This window comes from Salmo salar, chromosome ssa03 (genome assembly GCF_905237065.1).
Source record: "Salmo salar chromosome ssa03, Ssal_v3.1, whole genome shotgun sequence".
Lineage (NCBI taxonomy): Eukaryota > Metazoa > Chordata > Actinopteri > Salmoniformes > Salmonidae > Salmo > Salmo salar.
In genome coordinates, this window is record NC_059444.1 from 94,480,345 (window position 1) to 94,503,561 (window position 23,217).

The 23,217-nt window shown below is 44.5% G+C and overlaps 2 protein-coding genes and 1 long non-coding RNA gene across 6 annotated transcripts in view; 2 read left to right on the forward strand and 1 right to left on the reverse strand.

Moving 5' to 3' along the window:
* Positions 1-1,635: 1,635 nt before the first annotated feature.
* Positions 1,636-8,830, reverse strand: LOC106602058 (uncharacterized). Of its 3 annotated transcripts, none has more exons than XR_006769309.1 (3): positions 8,725-8,830; positions 2,235-2,330; positions 1,636-1,917 (listed from the first exon to the last, which is right to left on the reverse strand). It is a non-coding gene; the product is annotated as an uncharacterized lncRNA (long non-coding RNA). The 3 variants fall into 3 exon arrangements; XR_001328148.2 differs by lacking the exon at positions 8,725-8,830 and adding an exon at positions 2,467-2,599; XR_001328147.2 differs by lacking the exon at positions 8,725-8,830 and adding an exon at positions 2,467-2,599 and having other exon boundaries at positions 1,869-1,917; positions 2,210-2,330.
* On the forward strand, positions 8,437-17,740 carry LOC106602057 (coilin p80). Its single transcript, XM_014194505.2, has 7 exons — positions 8,437-10,432; positions 10,776-12,140; positions 12,376-12,465; positions 14,416-14,463; positions 15,437-15,506; positions 15,843-15,931; positions 16,481-17,740. The coding sequence occupies exons 2-7, from the start codon at positions 11,277-11,279 to the stop codon at positions 16,538-16,540; spliced, it is 1,221 nt and encodes a 406-aa protein (XP_014049980.2). The 5' UTR covers positions 8,437-10,432; positions 10,776-11,276; the 3' UTR covers positions 16,541-17,740.
* Positions 17,741-18,150: 410 nt separating this feature from the next.
* Positions 18,151-23,217, forward strand: part of LOC123724056 (rab11 family-interacting protein 4A) — a 116,264-nt gene continuing 111,197 nt past the window's right edge. Inside the window, exon 1 of one of the 2 annotated variants that reach the window (XR_006769308.1) lies at positions 18,151-18,530. Coding sequence is in view for 1 of the 2 variants with exons in the window: in XM_045715863.1 (XP_045571819.1) it covers positions 18,231-18,530 (300 nt within the window). In the remaining variant the exon portion in view is untranslated. The remainder of the gene's footprint in view (positions 18,531-23,217) is intronic. The other variant, XM_045715863.1, reaches the window with a different exon arrangement.

Here is a 23,217-nt window from a genome sequence, read left to right on the forward strand (position 1 = left end):
GAGCAGTCTTGAGCAGTCTTAGAGTGAGCAGTCTTGAGCAGTCTTAGAGTGAGCAGCCTTGAGCAGTCTTAGAGTGAGCAGTCTTAGAGAGCAGCTGAGCAGTCTTAGAGTGAGCAGTCTTGAGCAGTCTTAGAGTGAGCAGCCTTGAGCAGTCTTAGAGTGAGCAGTCTTGAGCAGTCTTAGAGTGAGCAGCCTTGAGCAGTCTTAGAGGAGCAGTCTTGAGCAGTCTTAGAGTGAGCAGTCTTGAGCAGTCTTAGAGTGAGCAGCCTTGAGCAGTCTTAGAGCCTGAGCAGTCTTAGAGTGAGCAGTCTTGAGCAGTCTTAGAGTGAGCAGTCTTGAGCAGTCTTAGAGTGAGCAGCCTTGAGCAGTCTTAGAGTGAGCAGTCTTAGAGTGAGCAGTCTTGAGCAGTCTTAGAGTGAGCAGTCTTGAGCAGTCTTAGAGTGAGCAGTCTTAGAGTGAGCAGTCTTGAGCAGTCTTAGAGTGAGCAATCTTGAGCAGTCTTAGAGTGAGCAGCCTTGAGCAGTCTTAGAGTGAGCAGTCTTAGAGTGAGCAATCTTGAGCAGTCTTAGAGTGAGCAGCCTTGAGCAGTCTTAGAGTGAGCAGTCTTGAGCAGTCTTAGAGTGAGCAGCCTTGAGCAGTCTTAGAGTGAGCAGTCTTGAGCAGTCTTAGAGTGAGCAGTCTTGAGCAGTCTTAGAGTGAGCAGCCTTGAGCAGTCTTAGAGTGAGCAGTCTTAGAGTGAGCAGTCTTGAGCAGTCTTAGAGTGAGCAGTCTTGAGCAGTCTTAGAGTGAGCAGTCTTGAGCAGTCTTAGAGTGAGCAGTCTTGAGCAGTCTTAGAGTGAGCAGCCTTGAGCAGTCTTAGAGTGAGCAGTCTTGAGCAGTCTTAGAGTGAGCAGTCTTGAGCAGTCTTAGAGTGTGCAGCCTTGAGCAGTCTTAGAGTGAGCAGTCTTGAGCAGTCTTAGAGTGAGCAGTCTTGAGCAGTCTTAGAGTGAGCAGTCTTAGAGTGAGCAGCCTTGAGCAGTCTTAGAGTGAGCAGCCTTGAGCAGTCTTAGAGTGAGCAGTCTTAGAATGAGCAGTCTTGAGCAGTCTTAGAGTGAGCAGTCTTAGAGTGAGCAGTCTTGAGCAGTCTTAGAGTGAGCAGTCTTGAGCAGTCTTAGAGTGAGCAGCCTTGAGCAGTCTTAGAGTGAGCAGTCTTAGAGTGAGCAGTCTTGAGCAGTCTTAGAGTGAGCAATCTTGAGCAGTCTTAGAGTGAGCAGCCTTGAGCAGTCTTAGAGTGAGCAATCTTGAGCAGTCTTAGAGTGAGCAATCTTGAGCAGTCTTAGAGTGAGCAGCCTTGAGCAGTCTTAGAGTGAGCAATCTTGAGCAGTCTTAGAGTGAGCAGCCTTGAGCAGTCTTAGAGTGAGCAATCTTGAGCAGTCTTAGAGTGAGCAGCCTTGAGCAGTCTTAGAGTGAGCAATCTTGAGCAGTCTTAGAGTGAGCAGTCTTAGAGTGAGCAGTCTTGAGCAGTCTTAGAGTGAGCAGTCTTGAGCAGTCTTAGAGTGAGCAGCCTTGAGCAGTCTTAGAGTGAGCAGTCTTGAGCAGTCTTAGAGTGAGCAGTCTTGAGCAGTCTTAGAGTGAGTAGTCTTAGAGTGAGCAGTCTTGAACAGTCTTAGAGTGAGCAGTCTTGAGCAGTCTTAGAGTGAGCAGTCTTGACTCCTGGCCTGAAGGAATGATCGTCCCAGCTAATGCTCTAGGGTTTGGATCCCATCAGTGAGAGTCTGTGTCTCTATCCATCGACTCTATCTTATCTTGAATCGGCTTCATCTTCTACTCAACCTCGTTCTTCAAGGCAGCGATCCTGGCTGCCTCATCCTCTCTCAGGAACTGATGACGCTGCTCAAACTCACCTATTATCTGCTGTTCAGTGTGCTGGGTCTGGCTCTGGAGACGGGAGAAAACTGTTACTGACTTAGTTGCCATAATAAAGCTACATAATTATTATGTAAGTTACATAGGGGTGGCAGGTAGCCTAGTGGTTAGAGCGTTGGGTCAGTAATCGAAAGGTTGCTAGATCGAATCCCCTAGCTGTTGTTCTGCACCTAAACAAGGAAGTTAACCTACTGTTCCTAGGCTGTCATTGTAAATAAGAATTTGATCTTAACTGACTTGCCTAGTTAAACATGTTTTTTTTAGATAGAAAACACATCTCACTAGAACCATGAGGAATACTGACCAGGGCTTGGGGTCAGGAAGGGTACCTTAATACGCCCTGCAGTTTCTTCTAAGTCTTGTTGTGTATTAAGACAGGTCCCCAGCTTCCTCCATAGCCTATTCAGGGTAGTCACCAGTTCCTCCTGAAAATATAAATACTTATGTCAGTGGAGAGAGAGATTGTTTAACATTATCTAGCCACACTGAACTGACAGTATAATGAAATGTAGACCTGTCTATGTTATGGTACAGACAGTGAATGTCTTTATGCTATTGTACCTTGTACTAGGGATGTCAAACATCAAGACTGTTACACAGACACTATGGACCAGTGATGCCAACTTAGCAATGTTGTTGCTAGATTTAGCAACTTTTCAGAGTACCCTGGCAACCTTTTTTTCAAACAGCACCTAGCAACAAATTTAGCTACTTTTAAAAATGTATTTGGAACTTTTAGCAACTTTTGAAAAGTGACTCAAATGCTAAAATGCACACATTTTCCCTCTAAATGACACAAAACCGATTTTCTCTGTCACACACTCAGTCACAACACACGTGCCTGGCTGCAAAAGTGCATTGTGAGTGAAGTCAGCAGCAGGTGCTCAGCTCGTGCACAGGCAGCAGCAGGCCAGCAGCAACTTCAGTAAATTGCAAATCATTGTTGGCTGACTGCAACAGCAGTAGTATGAGTTCTACAAGACAAACCCAATGGATATAGTTGGTCACAAATGTTTGATCTTGAACAGAACTTACAACATTAATCAACATGTCTCAATCAAAATTGTACAGCCAGAAGTACAGAAAAGAGTGGGAGTCTGTACCTGAATTTAAAGGGTGGCTGAAGCCAGTAATTGGGGATGATTGTCAGGTATACTGTGCATACTGCAAATCAGATATGCTTGCAAAAATGTATGACATCAAAAAACATTGTGCACATTCTTCCTTTAAAATCTTGTGCACCCCAGTCATCACGGATGCATTATCAGTGCCAATACCCTGAAGAGAGCACTGTGTACCAACTCAGTCTTGCGCCAGAGGACAAAAAGGTCATTCGGAGACAGTGCATCAACTACATTGTTGCTTTTAGCAAGGAGCTGCAAGCAAGGATCCCAGACAACCTAGAAGCCTTGTGAAACATGGCCTTGTTCAGTGTTAAGGAAACGCTAAAGCATAATAAAGGCACTACTGAAATGATTAAAGTAGCTGAGCTACTGGGGTACCAGCCCCAAACAATTTATAAAAATGTTCCCAATGGAAAAACATCCATCTGTTTAGGTGGGACAACTGAAAATACAGTCGAGTTTTAGAGTGAAGTCAATAACTACACGGACTCTTCCGGGTCAAATCCATTTGAAGAACTGTGCAAAGCTGCACTTGCTGCCCTCTCCTTGCCACACTCAAATGCGGAGGTTGAACGGCTGTTCAGCGAAATGAGTGTGGTCAAGTCAAAGTTAAGAAATAGAATGTCACTGCACACTCTCAACTCCATTATCCTGGTGCGGTATGGACTGAAGCTGGCTGGTGATACCTGTTACCAGCATAAACTACCAAGTGAAGTTCAGCAGCAGTTTGGCACCACAGCAGCATACAGCTTAAAGGCCAATCCATCCTCTACTGCTGGTTCCAGCTCTGTGACAATGCAGTTGGACAGTGAAGATGAAGAGGATTTCCTTGCCAATCTATGATTCATCATATTTACAGTACGTATGCAAGGAGTGGACTTTCTGGAACTGGCGGAGACACACAGCTGATGGTGGCAGTGTGCACTGCAGTGTGAGCGAGAACAGTGGCAATGTCTGGAGGAAACCTTTGAGCAGCTAGCCAGCCAAGCAGCACAACAACCTGGAGAGAGCTGGAGAGAGATGCCTAGCGCATACATCATTATTTGAGTTAAGTTGCTTGTTCAATAAGATAGCATATATACCTTATTAGCTTGTACCTATAATTGTTGATCAGTTAGGTAGCATGTTAACTAACTACCGATACACTGCTTAAAACTATAATTGTTCACAATGTGTAGGTTTACTAGTTAAAAAGAAAATAAATAAAATGTAATTGTTCAATAACTTGTAATTGATCAATAATTCAATGTGTTGTGTTTAAAAATAAAGCCGTGATCATATAAAATCTGTTGTGTTTATATTACAAATAAAAATATATGATAATAAACAAACAAATCTAAACTAACAAATATCAAATCATATTTTTCGCCGAGATGGCCAGTAAATTTGAGTAACGTTATTGTGTATTCTACGTAATGACGCAGTTTTACATTATTACGTAATGACATCATCACGCAATGATATCACAACGTCATTTAGCAACAAATCGACCTGCCTCTAGCAACTTCCCCTGAAAATTAGTTGGCAACACTGCTATGGACACTCAGGTCTAAAGCGCTTGATTAAATTGTGCTTAGGTTGACTCGTAACCCACAGTCCCAATGGTTAGGACAGTCGCCAGTTCCTCCTGAAAATGTGTTGATGAAGGTCGGGTTGAATAAAGAAAAAACAAAACAAATCCTTAAATATATAATTATTGGGCAATTTATATCTATATGCTAAATAAAAAGTAGTTTATGTATTTATTTTAGTCTCTCTGGCATTAGTGCGTAGCAGCTTTAAGGCCGAGGCCAAATAGTCTACATGCCTATCCCCAAATGCTTTTTGGAATTGGCAGAAAAAGTTCACATTGATCCATGGAGGTGAAAAAGGACAATGTCGGAGTTTAATTCAATAAGAGAAAGGCTGCGAAATGGAGAGTTGAAAATAAAGAGAAGGGAGGGACAGGAAATTAATGTTTGAGAAATATTTGGTGAAGTGGTAAAAGACAATGATAGCAGTGCCGGCTATGCCATGTGTGATGATTGTGAGGCACTATACAAATTCGACAGTCCAAGCCAGGACTTCAAATAGGCCTATGGCACGTCAAGGGAGATTTTCAAATGGGTTAAATGGAACCGGAAATCTGGACACTGACTGTAGGCCTATAACCTCTCACATATCCTTAACTGCTGAATTAAGATTTTTTTCAGTGAAATTATACACCAAATGTCGGCAAAAAATGGCTTTGGAAACAGGAGTGGAGATATTATTTATTAATCTCAGCATCTTGAGAGAATCTGAATGCGCAGTTAGATACCATCTGTAGAGGTGCTATCTTTGTCAGCATCATAAAAGCTGATAGTATTTCAACCAGATAAAATATGCATCCAAGCCAAACAGAAATCAGAAACATGTTGGGTCGTTTTCACAGCTTTATATTTCATTATGAGGTAAAAACGACTGAATGCGTCCCAAAACGTGATTAATTGATTTAGATTATAGTGAAATCGTGAAAATATATGTTTGTCCTGGCTACTTGTACTCTTGGGTAGATTCCTCAATGGGGTAGCAGTCGTGTTTTTGGTGGTCTGACAAACAACACACAGTGCATTCGGAAAGTATTCAGAACCCTTGACCTTTTCCAAATGTTGTTATGTTACAGCAGTATTCTAAAATGTATTAAATAAAACATTTTCCTCATCAATCTACACACAATACCCCATAACGACAAAGCGAAAACATGTTTTTAAAATTTTTAGCAAATGTATTAAAATTAAAAAACAGAAATTGCTTATTTACATAAGTATTCAGACCCTTTGCTATGAGACTCGAAATTGAGCTCAGTTGCATCCTGTTTCCATTGATCATCCTTGATATGTTTATACAACTTGATTCGAGTCCACCTGTGGTAAATTCAATTAATTGGACATGATTTGGAAAGGCAGACACCTGTCTATATAAGGTCCCACAGTTGGCATTGCATGTCAGAGCAAAAACTAAGCAATGAGGTAGAAGGAATTGTACATAGAGCTCCAAGAGAGGATTGTGTCGAGGCAGAGATCTGGAGAAGGGTACCAAAAAATGTCTGCAGCATTGAAGGTCCCCAAGAACACAGTGGCCTCCATCATTCTTAAATGGAAGAAGTTTGGAACCACCAAGACTCATCCTTGAGCTGGCCGCCCGGCCAAACTGAGCTATCGGGGGAGAAGGGCCTTGGTCAGGGAGGTGACCTAGAACCCGATGGTCAAACCCTAGAGAAGGAGCTGGGATGAGTTGACATCTCGTTCCTTCAAGTCAAGACTCCAGACTGCTCTCTCCAAGTTCACATGATCTGTGGGTTTGATTGATTGACTGATAGGTATTGATTGATTTTGATTCTCTCATTTGACCTGCAGAAATGTAAAGCCACAGCAAAAACAAGGTAAGTGAACCATCTCTCTCTGTATCTCTCTTCCCCCTTATTTCCCTCTCTCCTCTGTTGTTCTGAACCCAGCCCCAAAGCAGCCCTGACTCCTGAATGTTCTTCCAGAGACCGACACATTGCTGTACCTGAACAAGACCGGGTCTCGGGATGGCTGGTCGACGTGGCCAAACCCCTGGGCAACCTGCACTTCAGAGTGTGGGAGAAGATGAAGGCTATTGTGACCTATAGTGAGTATCAATGTGTGATTATACTGTGCAATATGTAGGTTTACAATTTCAATGAAATAAGGGAACTACTGTATCAGAATCAAAGGTTCTACTTCAGAATGTCTCTATTTCTCCTCTGCTCCTGTGGTTCTGGACCTCAACACTGCCCACTCAGATTGTGTCGTGTCTGAGGACTTGACAAGTGTGGAAAATTCCTGAAAACATTGTGGAACCTCAGAGTCCTGACAACAGAAATAGGTTTCTTCCCATCAGCTGTGTCCTGGGCTCAGAGGCATATCACTCAGTGGAACACCGTTGGGATGTGGACGTGGGGACAATGGACAATAGAGGTTGGGTGGGGGCTGAAGGAGCCGGGAGGGGAGGGGGGATGGAATCTACAGACTCATCTCTTCTGTAGTACAGGGTACTGGTCAAAAAGTGCAAGTAAGAGACAGACCTCGGAGAATCAGGGTGGTTGTGGACATGGACAGAGGATGTGTGGAATTCTATGAACACCCATCAACAAAATATCAGTATATGGACTTCATTACAACTTTGTACGATACTCAAAGGACAGTCAAACCCACTGTCTCAGTACCACCAGTAAACTACTGATTGCTGTGGCTAACAGTATGTCACCGTCAGATGGTTCACATGTAGCTGCCGTGGGGTTTATTCACTAGAAACCCAACAGAACCAAACAGAAGAATACGAAACGGGTGGGAATTACCTGAATTTGTCCAATAGAAACTCTTGTTTTCATTGCAAAATGTTTTGCTCAGTGTACACTAATCAATACACTCCTGTCTGAACAACGGGAGTGTGGTGCAAGGGTTGTCCAAAAACTTATTAGATTACTTTGGAATGTTGTTGATGCTCAGTTCATGTTAGCAATCAACTAAACATAACTTGAAGCAATCCTACATCTTTACAGACTAGGTAGTTTCTTTATGTAGCTCTGATATATATATATATATATATATATACACACACACAATGTTATGTTGAAGCAACAAGGCCCGAGGGGCTGTGGTATATGGCCAATATATCACGGCTAAGGGCTGTTCTTTCACGTGACGCAGTGCGGAGTGCCTGGATACAGACCTTAGCCGTGGGATATTGGCCATATACCACAAACACCTGAGGTGCCTTATAGCTATTATAAACTGGTTACTAAAGTAATTAGAGCAGTAAAAACACATGTTTTGTCATACCTGTGGTATACGGTCTGATATACCACGGCTGTCAGCCAATCAGCATTCAGGGCTGGAACCACCCAGTTTATAATTGTTGGTAGATTTTAAGGAGGAATTTTTAGTTGACCAAAATTGCTTGTACTTTGTTGTAAACTCTGTTTAAATCAGTTGTAACGCTGTTTGTTAATAAAACATGTCTTGATACATCTTCTGTGAAGGTTTCCATGTCTTATGTATATCAGTGTTTCCTAACCAGTGGTACTGGATCCCCCGGTAGGGGGTTAATTGGCCTATCCACAGGGGGTACTTGAGAAGACTGAGGCCATAGTGATGGCATGAGGGGGTACTCTGGGCAGAGTAAAATGTACTTGGTGGTACAGTAACCAAAAGGTTGGGAACCACTGATGTACATCATGAAAATGCTTGGTTGAAAATACTGCCACTTTACCCTCTCTTGATGTTTACAACTACTACTACCAAAGATTGAGTATACTCTGCTGTCGCCTATTGGCAAGAAAGGGAATCGCATATTTAAGCCGTATGAAACATTCGGCTACTCAGTGCTTCCAGTCAGAGGGTTTGTTTTGAAATGGGGAAGTCAAGTTTTGTAACGATCCAATAGGAGGAAGGAAAACAGCAGCTTCACATTACAGTTGGTCGAATAACCAGATTTTTTACAAATATATAAGAATGCAACTAGTTAGTTAGGTAGCGGTCGACATTTAAGCAATTGTTACCTGGATGAAAATGTCATGCTTTCTCAATTTCAGTCAGGGGGAGGGTTTAGTATTTTCTTGTATTTAGTCCAGGGGAGGGTCGTGTAATTTGCAATCGATTTATATGTCAATATTTGTCAGCATTTTGGAATAGCCGAATTCAATACGTACATGTGTAACTTTGGTGTACAACCCTGCTCTCTCTCGTTCTCCTCGCTGAGCTCGGCTGGGTAGGCACTTAGCTTTTCGATCAGACCCTCTCTGTGCTTGGTGTATCAGAACGTGGACATGCAGAGTATCTGGAGAATCAAATGGTGCTCGTAGTGATGACGTAGGGAGCTAGCGCACAATAAGGACGGTAGAAATGCTGCATTCAAAACAACTGGGAACTCAGAATTCTCAGACTTCGGTGCATTCAAGACAACTTGGGAAGGGGGGCGGGAATACGAGCTCAGACTGGGGAAAATAGTTTGAAAGGTCATCCAACTCCGAATTCAAAGTTGGAAACTCGGGCATCTTGCTAGGGCTCTGACTTTCCCAACTGAAGATCACTGACATTTTGTGTCCTCTTTTGTGTGTGTTGAGTTCCCAGTTGTCTTGAAAGCGCCAAAAAAACCTCTGGTTTATCACAACAAGCATGGCGTTGCACAGTTATGAAAGCACCACAGCTCGTGAAACATGTATCTACACTACAATTTACAGGTTTCTTTGCGGTCTCTGTCCGCTGAAGAGAGTCTAGAAAAGTTTAATGGAATTTTGGAGTTGAATGGAGATGGTTCCTCAATGTGGAAAAACGTGAAGTGATAAAATCAGGTGTTGGAGGAGTTACTGAGTTTTTCAAGCGATGTGTTTATCCTAGGCTGCCTGTTATTACATCTGATTTATGTTTTTATTAAAGCATTATTCTTACATTCTATAGTCAACTTACACACAACACTGACATGCACTACCCCACCAGCTATGTGTGACGTTTTAAATGTATGTAGATCTGTCCTTAATGAGAACTTTTTGTTGACCAAAATGGTTCCTACTGTTGCCTACTACTAGGTTCAGCTAATCAAGTGTTAGGCTATTTGTTAATAAAACATGCATTGATCTTCTGTTAAGGCTTTTACGTTTTGAAAAAGACTGCCTCTTTACCGGACTTGTTTTTTTATGTTTTCAACTACCGCTACCAAAGATTTTAGTGTATACTTGACTTTGTGGCTGTGTTACCTAGTGGGAACCGGCTACTGGCTAGATTTTAGAGTATACTTGACTTTGTGGCTGTGTTACCTAGTGGGAACCGGCTACTGGCTAGATTTTAGAGTATACTTGACTTTGTGGCTGTGTTACCTAGTGGGAACCGGCTACTGGCTAGATTTTAGAGTATACTTGACTTTGTGGCTGTGTTACCTAGTGGGAACCGGCTACTGGCTAGATTTTAGTGTATACTTGACTTTGTGGCTGTGTTACCTAGTGGGAACCGGCTAGTGCTTCCGGTATGAGGGAGAGTTTAATGAAATATTTAGCTGGCTAATTCCCTTCCATACCAACAGGTGGCAGTAACTGAACGAGTCAACTCTTCAAAAGACAGGAAACTAGTTTCTAAACGGCGTGTGAGCTAGATGTCCTTCCACACAGCAACAATGGCAGCCTCCAATACCAATGTGATACGGGTGCGATTGTATTTTGATTACCCGCCGCCCTCGGTATCCGACTGTCGCATGTGCTGGGTGCTCGTTGATCTGAACAAATGCCGGGTGGTAGCAGACATAGCCAGCGTAATCAGGGAAAAGTTCGACTTCAGTCGCAGGAGCATTTTGAGTCTGTTCATTGAAGACTGCTACCTGCCGCATACAGAGAGCATCTACGTAGTCCGAGACAACGACAGCATCAGGTGCGTTACAAACCCCCGCCTAGCCAGACATGTTTTTATCCAGTCTGATCCACGCTTAGCTCTAGACCTGCGCTGGCGCCTCGGACAAGAGCTAATGGCGCTGCAACTTTCATTAGGATTTCAGTCCGTGATCTTACCCACGTGGTTGGTTAATTCTATTTATTTGGGTTGGTTATACAGGCTAGCTAGCTAGCTAGCTAGCTACACGGGCTTGCAACAAAACAATAGAGGGATTGCACTCAAAGCCTGGTGTTAGTCTAGGCAAATATGTTTTCACACACACCACCCCTAGTACTTTGAGAATATCTACCGTTCCAACCCTCCGTGTTGTGTTGATTGACAGAGTGAAGGTGGACACCCTAACCCTTTCGAATGGAAGTCAGTCCAAGAAGAGGAGGAGAGATGCCGAGAAGGAGGAGCCCACACAGAACCGAGTGAGTGAAGAGTGGAAGAAAAGAAGAAGAAGAGAAAGAACGAGGAGGGTGAGGAGGCAGATTCCTACCAGGCTGCAGTTGAAGAGAAGAGGAAAGAAGACAAGAAGAAACAGAAGAAGAAAAAGAAGGATAAGAAGGTGGAGACCAAAACCACTGCCTCGTCCACAGGACCCTCTCCCACCTCGTCCACAGGACCCTCTCCCACCTCGTCCACAGGACCCTCTCCCACCTCGTCCACAGGACCCTCTCCCACTGTAGTCAAATCAGACAAAAACACCAAGAAGGCTCCAGCGGCCACAGCAGTATCTGTTAACGGTAAAGCCACAGCAAAGACCCCGAATGGGGAAACGGACGACTCTTCTGATTCCAGTGAAAGCAGTAGTGAGGAGGAGGCCCCCAGTAAAACCCCCATGCAGAAACTACCCCCCAAATCATACTCTGCTAGCTCTACACCCCCTGTCACATCTAAAGCCACCCCTGTAGTTAAACCCCCAGCCCCCAATAAGAAACCACGCCCCCCTCCCTCATCATCTGATTCAGACTCCTCAGACTCATCGGGTGACGATGCCTCTAGCAAAGCCACCACAGGCCAACCTCCCGTTAAAAACCAGACTCCTCTATCCAAGCCTGCTGCCACTCCTCCTACCACCATACCCACAGGCTCCGGAGCTGGTCCTAGGGACAAAACCACCCCCTCCAGCCTTCCTTCCTCAGGTCCCAGGACCTCTGTATCCCCTGGCCAGAGAGCTAATGCTCCAGGGCCAGGCTCTTCTGCAGTGCAGAAGGCCCAGAGGAGACCTGAGAGCCCAGGCTCAAGTAGTAGTAGTAGTAGTAGTGAGGAGGAGATCCAGCTGGTTATCAAACAACCGGGCCTGGGGATGGGAATAGTCCCTGCTATGGCAGCAGAACCCACCTGGAGAGGCCGAGGCAGGGGAAGCCCTAGGGGTGCGGAGAGAGGTGGGGGTAGAGGGGTTAGGGGTAGAAGGGATGGAGGCCAGGGTTGGGGAGGTAGAGGGGAGTGGGACAGGGGTCCTCGTGGTGGAGGTAGAGGGGAGTGGGACAGGGGTCCTCGTGGTGGAGGTAGAGGGGAGTGGGACAGGGGTCCTCGTGGTGGAGGTAGAGGGGAGTGGGACAGGGGTCCTCGTGGTGGGGGTAGAGGAGGGAGAGGAGATAATGCAGGGTTTTATTTCAACTATGAAGGTGAACAGCAGACTCATCAGCAGCCACCATCGTACCAGAAGGACTCCCTGATTAACAGCTCTGTGGTGTTCCAGGTAAGTCAACAGACTGCTACACAGTATTCCAGGGTTGGTCAATTCAAGTCATTTAGATTGCATTTTTTTTCTCATTGAAAAGCACAGAATTGGAATTTCAGTTTACTTGCTGAATTGAAATGGACATGACACCAACCCTGTGTCATTCTGTAACCTACTTCTGTTGCTGCTGGATTGAGGATGTGGGAGGTATGACATTTATAGGTGTGTGTGTGTGTGTGTGTGTGTGTTGTAGAACCCATCAGAGAGTGTCCCCAAGAGGGACTACAGTGAGATGCCCCTCCTAGCTGCTCCCCCTCAGGACGGACAGAAGATCGCCTTCAAGGTAACCCACTGCTTACAGACCGCCGAGGTAACCCGCCGCTTACAGACCGCCGAGGTAACCCGCCGCTTACAGACCGCCGAGGTAACCCGCCGCTTATAGACCCGCCGCTTACAGACCGCCGAGGTAACCCGCCGCTTATAGGCCTGCTGCTGGTGGAACAGTTCTGTACTCACCACACAGCTCAGTCTGATACACTGGGTTCAAATGGAAGCAATGCGTTTACCTTCACTCATTTCATGTCTTTATTTAGCCAGGGTGGTCCACTCAGCAACACTTGCCACTGTTTCCCAGTGGTTCAAATGGAAGGACCTTAGTGTACTAGTAGAAAGAATACCATAGTTAGTGTATAGGGTCACTCCATTCAGACACTGGAGGTTTTCCTGCTCAGGTCATGTGGTCAGGAAACTCTTAGCTGTAACCCACCATGTAAATGTGCACAGTACAGGGTTGAAAAAGTATGAAGTCTTGGATTTACTGTTTGACACTCCTTTGGCAGCAATAACCTCAACCAAACGTTTTCTGTAGTTGCGGATCAGACCTGCACAATGGTCAGGAGGAATTTTGGACCATTCCCCTTTACAAAACTGCTTCAGTTCAGCAATATTCTTGGGATGTCTGGTGGGAACTGCTCTCTTGAGGTCATGCCACAGCATCTCCATTGGGTTGAGGTCAGGACTGACTGGGCCACTCCAGAAGGTGTATTTTCTTCTGTTGAAGCCATTCTGTTGTAGATTTACTTCTGTGTTTTGGGTCGTTGTCCTGTTTCATCACCCAACTTCTGTTGAACTTCAATTGGCGGACAGAGCCTTACATTCTCCTGCAAAATGTCTTGATAAATTTGGGAATTCATTTTTCTGCCGATGATAGCAAGCAGTCCAGGTCCTGAAGCAGCAAAGCAGCTCCAAACCATGATGCTCCCTCTAGTATGCTTTAGTTGGGATGAGGTTTTGATGTTGGTGTGCTGTGCCTTTTTTCTCCACACAGTGTTGTCTGTTCCTTCCAAACAACTCAACTGTAGTTTCATCTGTCCACAGAATATTTTGCTGCTAGCGCTGTGGAACATCCAGATGCTTTTTTGCGAACTTCAGACGTGCAGCATTGGCTTTTTCCGTGGTGTCCTCCCATGAACACCATTCTTGTTTAGTGTTTTACGTATTGCAGACTCGTCAGAGATGTTAGCATGTTCCAGAGATTTCTGTAAGTCTTTAGCTGACACTCTAGGATACTTCTTAACCTCATTGAGCATTCTGCTCTGTGGTCTTAGTCATCTTTGCAGGATGGCCACTCCTAGGGAGAGTAGCATCAGTGCTGAACTTTCTCCATTTTATAGACAATTTGTCTTACTGTGAACTGATGAACATAAAGGCTTTTAGAGATATTTTTAGAGATACTTTGTAACCCTTTCCAGCTTTTGCAAGTCAATAATTCTTAGGTCTTCTGAGATCTCTTTTGTTTGAGGCATGGGTCACATCAGGCAATGCTTCTTGTGAATAGCAAAATCAAATTTTGTGAGTGTTTTTTAAAGAGCAGGGCAGCTCTAACCAACATCTCCAATCTTGTCTCATTGATTGGACTCCACGTTAGCTGACTCTAATTAGCTTTTGGAGAAGTCATTAGCCAAGGGGTTCACATACTTTTTTCCAACCTACATTGTGAATGTTTAAATGATGTATTCAATATAGACAAAAGTACAATCATTTGTATGTTATTAGTTTAAGCACAGTGTGTTTGTCTATTGTTGTGACTTAGATGAAGATCAGATCAAATTCTATGACCAATTTATACAGAAATCCAGGTAATTTCAAAGGGTTCACATAGTCCCTCCATTTTCCATGTGACTAAAACCTCTTTAATGAAAATAGAAGAACAGTGAGAGATGACTGTAGAGGTGTGTGTTGCTAAGGCCTCCATGTAACTCATTATCACTCTGTCCTGTGTGTGTGTTCACAGCTGCTGGAGCTGACAGAGAACTACACACCAGAGGTGTCTGAGTATAAGGTAAGTAAAAATAGTTGAAAGACTCACTGTTTTCTCTCTCCTCGGTGTCTGGTATAACTTGAGGAGAGGAAGAGCTGTCTGAACACGGTTAGGAAGTGTTTTCTCTCTCCTCGGTGTCTGGTATAACTTGAGGAGGAGGAAGAGCTGTCTGAACACGGTTAGGAAGTGTTTTCTCTCTCCTCGGTGTCTGGTATAACTTGAGGAGGAGGAAGAGCTGTCTGAACACGGTTAGGAAGTGTTTTCTCTCTCCTCGGTGTCTGGTATAACTTGAGGAGGAGGAGGAAGAGCTGTCTGAACACGGTTAGGAAGTGTTTTCTCTCTCCTCGGTGTCTGGTATAACTTGAGGAGGAGGAGGAAGAGCTGTCTGAACACGGTTAGGAAGTGTTTTCTCTCTCCTCGGTGTCTGGTATAACTTGAGGAGGAGGAGGAAGAGCTGTCTGAACACGGTTAGGAAGTGTTTTCTCTCTCCTCGGTGTCTGGTATAACTTGAGGAGGAGGAGGAAGAGCTGTCTGAACACGGTTAGGAAGTGTTTTCTCTCTCCTCGGTGTCTGGTATAACTTGAGGAGGAGGAAGAGCTGTCTGAACACGGTTAGGAAGTGTTTTCTCTCTCCTCGGTGTCTGGTATAACTTGAGGAGGAGGAAGAGCTGTCTGAACACGGTTAGGAAGTGTTTTCTCTCTCCTCGGTGTCTGGTATAACTTGAGGAGGAGGAGGAAGAGCTGTCTGAACACGGTTAGGAAGTGTTTTCTCTCTCCTCGGTGTCTGGTATAACTTGAGGAGGAGGAGGAAGAGCTGTCTGAACACGGTTAGGAAGTGTTTTCTCTAACTGTATGTGGACAACACTTTTTTTTTTCTGAAGTTATGTCCTGAACTAGGACTAAATACATGTGGTAAGAAATGTTTATATGCTACATATTTAAAAAATCTGATCTGTTTCATTTGGGTAATGTTCTTCTCACTGTTTGTCTATCAGGAGGGGAAAATCATTCATTTTGACCACAGCACCAAACAGATTGAGCTAGAACTGCTCTCTGCTTATCAAGGTAGGATGAAGATCCCTCACTTAACAGTTGAAATGAATGGGGGGGAAATGAAGGATATAACTGGTTGCATGGCGATTCTCCACCCTTCTCCCAAAGAGTGCACTGGCACAACTTCCTGTCATTGGATTAACGTAATGATTGGCTGGAGTGAGCTTCCATTGTTAAATCCATGATTAGAAGTGTTCCAGTGCACACTTTGGGAGAAAGATGGAGAATTGGGACTCAGACGATGTTTCCCTCAGCCATCTGAAGGCACCTGGCACTACCTGTCATTGCTGGACTTTACCAAGATGGACCACCCTAACATGTCTGTCTGTCTCTCTCTCTCTCTCTCAGCCCCGGTGGAGCCGGGGAAGTTTGACCTGGTGTATCAGAACGCTGACGGATCAGAGAGTGTGGAGTACGCCGTGTCCCGTGGCTCCAGGGTAAGACCTAAAATACTGTTACTGTGCAGCGTTATTTCAGAGACCCTGCCTACATGCAGTAATCCTGCAGCACAATTCATCATAATTTAGACTTAATTTCTACATACTGTATTATCAGACTGTATGCCAGGGTCTGGTGTAACACTCTGGGGGGCTTAACCTTTGAATGTTGTTCTGGTTCCATTGACCACCCTCTCTTCACTAAGCAGGCCTCTTCTCACTCTGTACTGTCTGTGTGACACTGTTTGGATGAGCTAACCCCCTCTCTATTGTCCTTGACTGCATTTTAACCCCATCACCCACATGTTGAGGGAAGCTGTTCATTGTCCAATGATTGTCCCTTATAATCGTGTAGTTGAAAGAGAAAACCGTTGGGGTACTTTAAACCCGGCATAATGGGGGTTAAATATTTTCCAATAAAACAGCTGTATGTGCAGAATTCGGAATGTTGTGGTTTTCCGGTCACCATGGTGATGTGTTTGTGATGTCACTCCCATAGAATTTAATAGAATCCTTTTTCAGTGTCTCTCTCGCTCTCTCTCTCTGCAGGTGACTGAACGTTGGGACTCGCTGCTGGAACCCAGGCTAGTTGTTGGGAAATTGAGCTGAGGAACAAGATGGACGTTCTTGGTCGACTTGGCCCAGGCATTTCTGAAACACTAGCCCATTCCCCCCCATTGACTTCCCCAGTATTGGTCAAATTATAATAATTCGGCACACAACCCCAATTTAGACTCGGCTTAAGATGGACCAGCCCAAATCTGGCATTTGCCAGATCTGCCCCATGGCCAGTCCGTTTCTGGTTGGGAGGATGGACTGGGGCTTGTTCTGACAGCCCCATAGATGGTTTACCCTGGACCCAGATGAAGCTGCAGATGTTCCATTGAGCATGATTATTTTTAGTTCAGGAGTAGAGCCTTAATCTGGGTCTGGGAAACCAGCCTTAATGTCACCATGTGGTTGAGTTTACAGTCTGATGAAGAGCTGTATACTGGTATCTATTTTACCTTACCAAACACCTTATCCCAGCCTTACCCCTTTTTATATTACCCTGCTCCTCCCTACACTGGGGGATTCAGCCTGAGGGCAGGATTTTGTTCCAGCACAACAACAACAAAAAATCTGGTCAATTCCTCTTCAAGTCAATTTTCAGATATGAACTAATTCAGGATGTTTTTTATGAAGATTTGTTCAATTCAATGGTTTTGAGTTTCAGTTTATTTCCTCAGTAGACAAGAGTTAAAATGAAATTGACCAGAACCGTGGATTCAGCTAATCAAAGTCTGGATTAAAGCTATTGATTAGTTCTGGGTGTGATGAGCACCATTTTAATGACTCACTCAAACCTTCTAATGTTGTATTGTGGAAGGGAGGGTACAGGGTAGGTTGACAAACCTAATGTATTGTGGAAGGGAGGGTACAGGGTAGGTTGACAAACCTAATGTTGTATTGTGGAAGGGAGGGTACAGGGTAGGTTGACAAACCTAATGTTGTATTGTGGAAGGGAGGGTACAGGGTAGGTTGACAAACCTAATGTTGTATTGTGGAAGGGAGGGTACAGGGTAGGTTGACAAACCTAATGTTGTATTGTGGAAGGGAGGGTGCAGGGTAGGTTGACAAACCTAATGTTGTATTGTGGAAGGGAGGGTGCAGGGTAGATTGCATAAGTACCATCAAATATGTTATTTAATCTTTGGTCTCTATTTTCTTTTCTTTTTTCTTTTTACACATTGATATAACTGTGAATGTCCCATCTCGATTTTTTTTTTTTTTTAACTTGTTTGTAAGATAATAAAGTTTGATATCCTATGACCGGATATGTGGGGTTTCTTAAACTATGCTATAGTTCCGGTAGTTAAGAATAGCATCCACACAAGAGGTCAGGACAATTTAATGGAATGTAAGTAGCTATTCAGGGTAACCATGGAGCTGGGGCGTGTACAAGGAAAATACATACATTGTCGATTGGAGAACGTGTCATATTTAGTTCTGTTTTTACTTTTAAATATCACCATTTCACATTGATTTACAGTAATGATTAACTTCCAATTTTCTATTCAATAGTCTTATGGTTGGAAAACAATCAAGGAGCTAGATGGTGTCACAATAACATCACCTTGTATCTTTCTCAATATCCTAAAATAAAAACACCTGACATGACACTTTAAAAACACGCTCATGGGTAGATGTTTACGTCGGTCGATGTTTTTTTTTTCTCTCTTCATGATCGTGAATCGTAGCCATTTATCGTCTCTACCCACCGCGCGTCGATCAGTGGTCCTTCCCATTCCGTAGCGGGATGCTGCTGATGTCACAGCACCAACCGAGCCAGTCAGCAACGGTACCAGCGGAGAACAGCAACCGGAATGATGGCGACTACAGAACGAATTCAAACAAAGTCCGTTCAATAACGACATTATCTGACAAACCGAACTCTAAGATGGAAGGAAACGTCTTCCCCGATCAAGAACAGCTTCTAGGGTTCCTGAAAAAGCTCAAGGAGGTATTCGACGTGTGTGATGAGGATGCTGACGGTTACATTCGGGTCGAGCATTTTGTGGATTTGGGGCTCCAGTTCGGGCAGGGTGACAGAGATGAGGTAAGTCTCCATCTGTCGGTTGACGAGATCCACGGTTGCTTATGATGATGAATGAGAATTTGGAGGATATTTGATCCAAAGAAGCTCCTGTCTGTGCAAATGTTTTGAAATATGAACATCACAACATTATTAGGCCGTATGCGTGTACGTTAGTTTATTATAAATGTATTAATCGCCAACGTTGATGTGGCACTGAGACAAACAGGTTGCCAGCCAGAACCGAATGTGATCTCGAGGTGACCGTTGGATTTATTTTCTGGTGGATTATACGATTTGGTGTAATATCAAACCTGTCTGATAGGATCATTTAGTTGACATGGTTTAAATAGAAAGATACGTTGTCATTGACGTCAACACATCTGTACGCTCGCCAACCACAGGTCGGCATGTTCCTCCTGGGTATTCAGACATCGCTCGGTCTATCATCATGGCTATGGCGAGTCAGACAGACCTAATGGATATTATTACTGTTTTACCTGAGATCGTGTGTCTGCATACGTGAGGTTACATTTGCCAGGTTAACATTAGGCTTCTTTATCAATGCACTCATTCATTTCACATGAATCATTTCTCTATAATGAATTAGAAATAAAACAATTATAGATTTGGAAAACTATTGGTGTCTGCTGTTTCGTTTGTCACTGTACAGTTTTGCCGATACATCTTTATAAAATTGTGAAGCTTACATTCAACCAACCAACATCAATACAAAACATTGAAATGACATATTTTAGTATCATGTGGAAGCTTATTTAACCGTTACAATATCCTTATAACAGACAGGCAGGGTAGGTAGGCAGACAGACATGCATACAGGCAGACAGACAGGCATACAGGCAGGGCAGGTAGGTAGACAGACAGACAGGGTAGGTAGGCAGACAGACAGGCAGGACAGGAAGACAGGCAGGGAAGGTAGGCAGACAGGCAGGGCAGAAAGACAGGCAGGCAGACTGACAGGCATATAGACAGGCAGGGCAGGAAGACAGGCAGGTCATGTAGGCAGACAGATAGGCATACACGGACAGCGGGAGGCAGAACCGGCATATGCAGGCATACAGACAGACAGGCAGGCAGGCAGGCAGGGCAGGAAGACAGACAGCTGAGGAGCTACTCGTCTCGTCAGCAGGATAATAAAGACAGGCATACAAACATAAAAAGGCAGGGCAGGAGACAGGCAGGCAGACTGAAAGGCATATATACAGGCAGGGCAGGAAGACAGACAGGTAGACATACAGGCATACAGACTGACAGACAGGCAGGACAGGAAGACGGGCAGGCAGACAGGCAGACAGACAGGTAGACAGGCATACTGACAGGCATACAGACAGACAGGCAGGCAGGCAGGCAGGGCAGGAAGACAGACAGCTGAGGTGCAGCCTGTAAACTACCTGTCTCTGTCTGTCTCAGCAGGATATCACTATATTACAGTTCCCTGCTTTTCTGATCAATGCTCTGTATCTTTCCTTCCTGAGACTAGATAAATACATATCTATCTATCTACACCGAGTGTACAAAACATTAAGAACACCTGCTCTTTTCATGACATAGCTTTCACCTGGTCAGTCTATGATCCCTTATTGATCTCACTTGTTAAATCCACTTCATTCAGAAAAAAGGGTTCCAAAAGGGTTCTACGGCTGTCCCCAAAAGAGAACCCTTTTTGGTTCCAGGTAGAAAGGGTTCTACGGCTGTCCCCAAAAGAGAACCCTTTTTGGTTCCAGGTAGAAAGGGTTCTATGGCTGTCCCCAAAAGAGAACCCTTTTTGGTTCCAGGTAGAAAGGGTTCTACGGCTGTCCCCAAAAGAGAACCCTTTTTGGTTCCAGGTAGAAAGGGTTCTACCTGCAACCAAAAAGGGTTCTTCAAAGGGTTCTCCTATGGATACAGTTGAAGAACCCTTTAAGGTTCTAGGTAGCATCTTTTTTCCTGAGAGTGTAGATGAACGGGAGGAGACAGGTTAAATATAGATTTTTAAGCCTTGAGACAATTGGACATGGATTGTGTATGTGTGCCATTCAGACATAGCCCATCTGCAAACAGCCCATCTACCTACCTACCTCATCCCCATACTGTATTTATTTATTTATCTTGCTCCTTTGCACCCCAGTATCTCTACTTGTACATTCATCTTCTGCACATCTACCATTCCAGTGTTTAATTGCTATATTGTAATTACTTCACCACCATGGCCTATTTATTGCCTTAACTCCCTTATCTTACATCATTTGCACTCACTGAATATAGACTTTTTGTTTTCTTTTGTTCTACTGTATTATTGACTGTATGTTTTGTTTACTCCATGTGTAACTCTGTATTGTTGTATGTGTCGAATTGCTATGCTTTATCTTGGCCAGGTCGCAGTTGCAAATGAGATCTTGTTCTCAACTAGCCTACCTGGTTAAATAAAGGTGAAATAAATAAAAAACCTTTGAACGGGGTAGGGTAGTAGGTGCCAGGTGCACTGGTTTGTGTCAAAAACTGCAACGCTGCTGTGTTCTTCACGCTCAACAGTTTCCTGTGTGTATCAAGAATGGTCCACCACCCAAAGGACATCCAGACAACTTGACACCGCTGTGCCTCCAGAACAGCCTGAATCCTTCGGGGAATGGATTCTACAAGGTGTCGGAAATGTTTGTTTCTCAGTTGGTATCAAGGGACCTAACGTGTGCCAGGAAAAACATTCCCCACACCATTACACCACCACCACCACCACCACCAGCACCACCATCCCCACCACCACCACCACCACCATACCACCACCACCACCACCACCACCACCACCACCACCACCACTGTCACCACCACCATTACACCACCACCACCACCACCACCAGCACCACCACCACCAGCACCACCACCACCAGCACCACCACCACCACCACCACCACCACCACCACCACCGTCACCACCACCACCGTCACCACCACCATTACACCACCACCACCACCATTACACCACCACCACCACCACCACCACCAGCCTGTACCAGGCAGGATGGAAAGGGAAAGGGGGGATACATAGTCAGTTGCACAACTGAATGTATTCAACTGAAATGTCCATGAACTCATGCTGCTTATGCCAGATCCTGAACCGGGATTCGTCGGACCAGGCGATGTTTTCCTACTCCTCAAATGTCCACTGGAGCTGCTTCTTCCTGTTTGTAGCTGATGGGAGTGGAACCCGGTGTGGTCGTCTGCTGTAATAGCCAATCCGTGACAAGGACTGACGAGTTGTGCATTCTGAGATGCCGTTCTACACACCACTGTTGTACTGGGCCGCTATTGGTCTGTTTGTGGCTCCGCCTGTCAGCTTGCACCGTTCTTGCCGTTCTTCTTCGTCTTCTCTCATCAACGAGCTGTTTTCTCCAACAGGTCTGCCGCTGACTGGATGTTTTGTGTTTGTCGCTCCATTCTGGATAAACCCTAGACACTGTCGTGCGTGAAAGCCCAGGAGGGCAGACGTTTCTGAGATACTAAGTCACTTAGGTTACTGGTTTCGCCTATTCTAACTTTCAATAGAACAGTAACTGAATGCCTTGATACCTGTCTGCCTGCTTTATACAGCACGGCCACGTGACTCACTGTGTGCCTGCTTTATACAGCACGGCCACGGCCACGTGACTCACTGTCTGTAGGAGCGATCCATTTTCATGAACGGCGTGGTGTACCTAATAAACTGTCTGGGGTATGTAAATCTCTGTATATCTCTCTGTGTCTGTCTGCCTGTACCTATCTATATGTCTGTCTGTGTCTCTCTCTGTGTCTGTCTGTCTACTGAAGGTCACATACAGTAAATCTCAGATGTAATCCAATCTCCAGGTTATGATGGCTCCAGCTGTTAGGCTAACACATCCAATGTTTTTCTTGTGTTTTTTACATTTCCGTCCCAGATGCCAAGATGAGTAGACCTAACATTTCTCTCTATGTAGAGGGCCTATGTGTGATGTCTACTTTCCAGATTCCACTAGTATGGAGTGTAGTCGGCTGTACACAGGATTTGGCAAATAGATGTTGTATTCCCAATATACCCTACAGAGACAGCTCAGTGTATCAACACACGACTCAACACAGTAATATACCCTACATAGGCAGCTCAGTGTATCAACACAGTAATATACCCTACAGAGACAGCTCAGTGCATCAACACAGTAATATACCCTACAGAGACAGCTCAGTGTATCAACACAGTAATATACCCTACAGAGACAGCTCAGTGCATCAACACAGTAATATACCCTACAGAGACAGCTCAGTGTATCAACACAGTAATATACCCTACAGAGACAGCTCAGTGTATCAACACAGTAATATACCCTACAGAGGCAGCTCAGTGTATCAACACAGTAATATACCCTACAGAGGCAGCTCAGTGTATCAACACAGTAATATACCCTACAGAGACAGCTCAGTGTATCAACACAGTAATATACCCTACAGAGGCAGCTCAGTGTATCAACACAGTAATATAGCCTACAGAGGCAGCTCAGTGTATCAACACAGTAATATACCCTACAGAGGCAGCTCAGTGTATCAACACAGTAATATACCCTACAGAGACAGCTCAGTGTATCAACACAGTAATATACCCTACAGAGGCAGCTCAGTGTATCAACACAGTAATATACCCTACAGAGGCAGCTCAGTGCATCAACACAGTAATATACCCTACAGAGGCAGCTCAGTGTATCAAC

What these genes read in the sequence shown, in the direction of transcription:
- LOC106602057 (XM_014194505.2), top strand. Translation starts at nt 11,277, where the DNA reads ATGCAGAAACTACCCCCCAAATCATACTCTGCTAGCTCTACACCCCCT. An exon ending in ACTGCTCTCTGCTTATCAAG is followed by an intron (nt 15,507 to 15,842) that starts GTAGGATGAAGA and finishes TCTCTCTCTCAG; the next exon opens with CCCCGGTGGAGCCGGGGAAG. An exon ending in CCGTGTCCCGTGGCTCCAGG is followed by an intron (nt 15,932 to 16,480) that starts GTAAGACCTAAA and finishes CTCTCTCTGCAG; the next exon opens with GTGACTGAACGTTGGGACTC.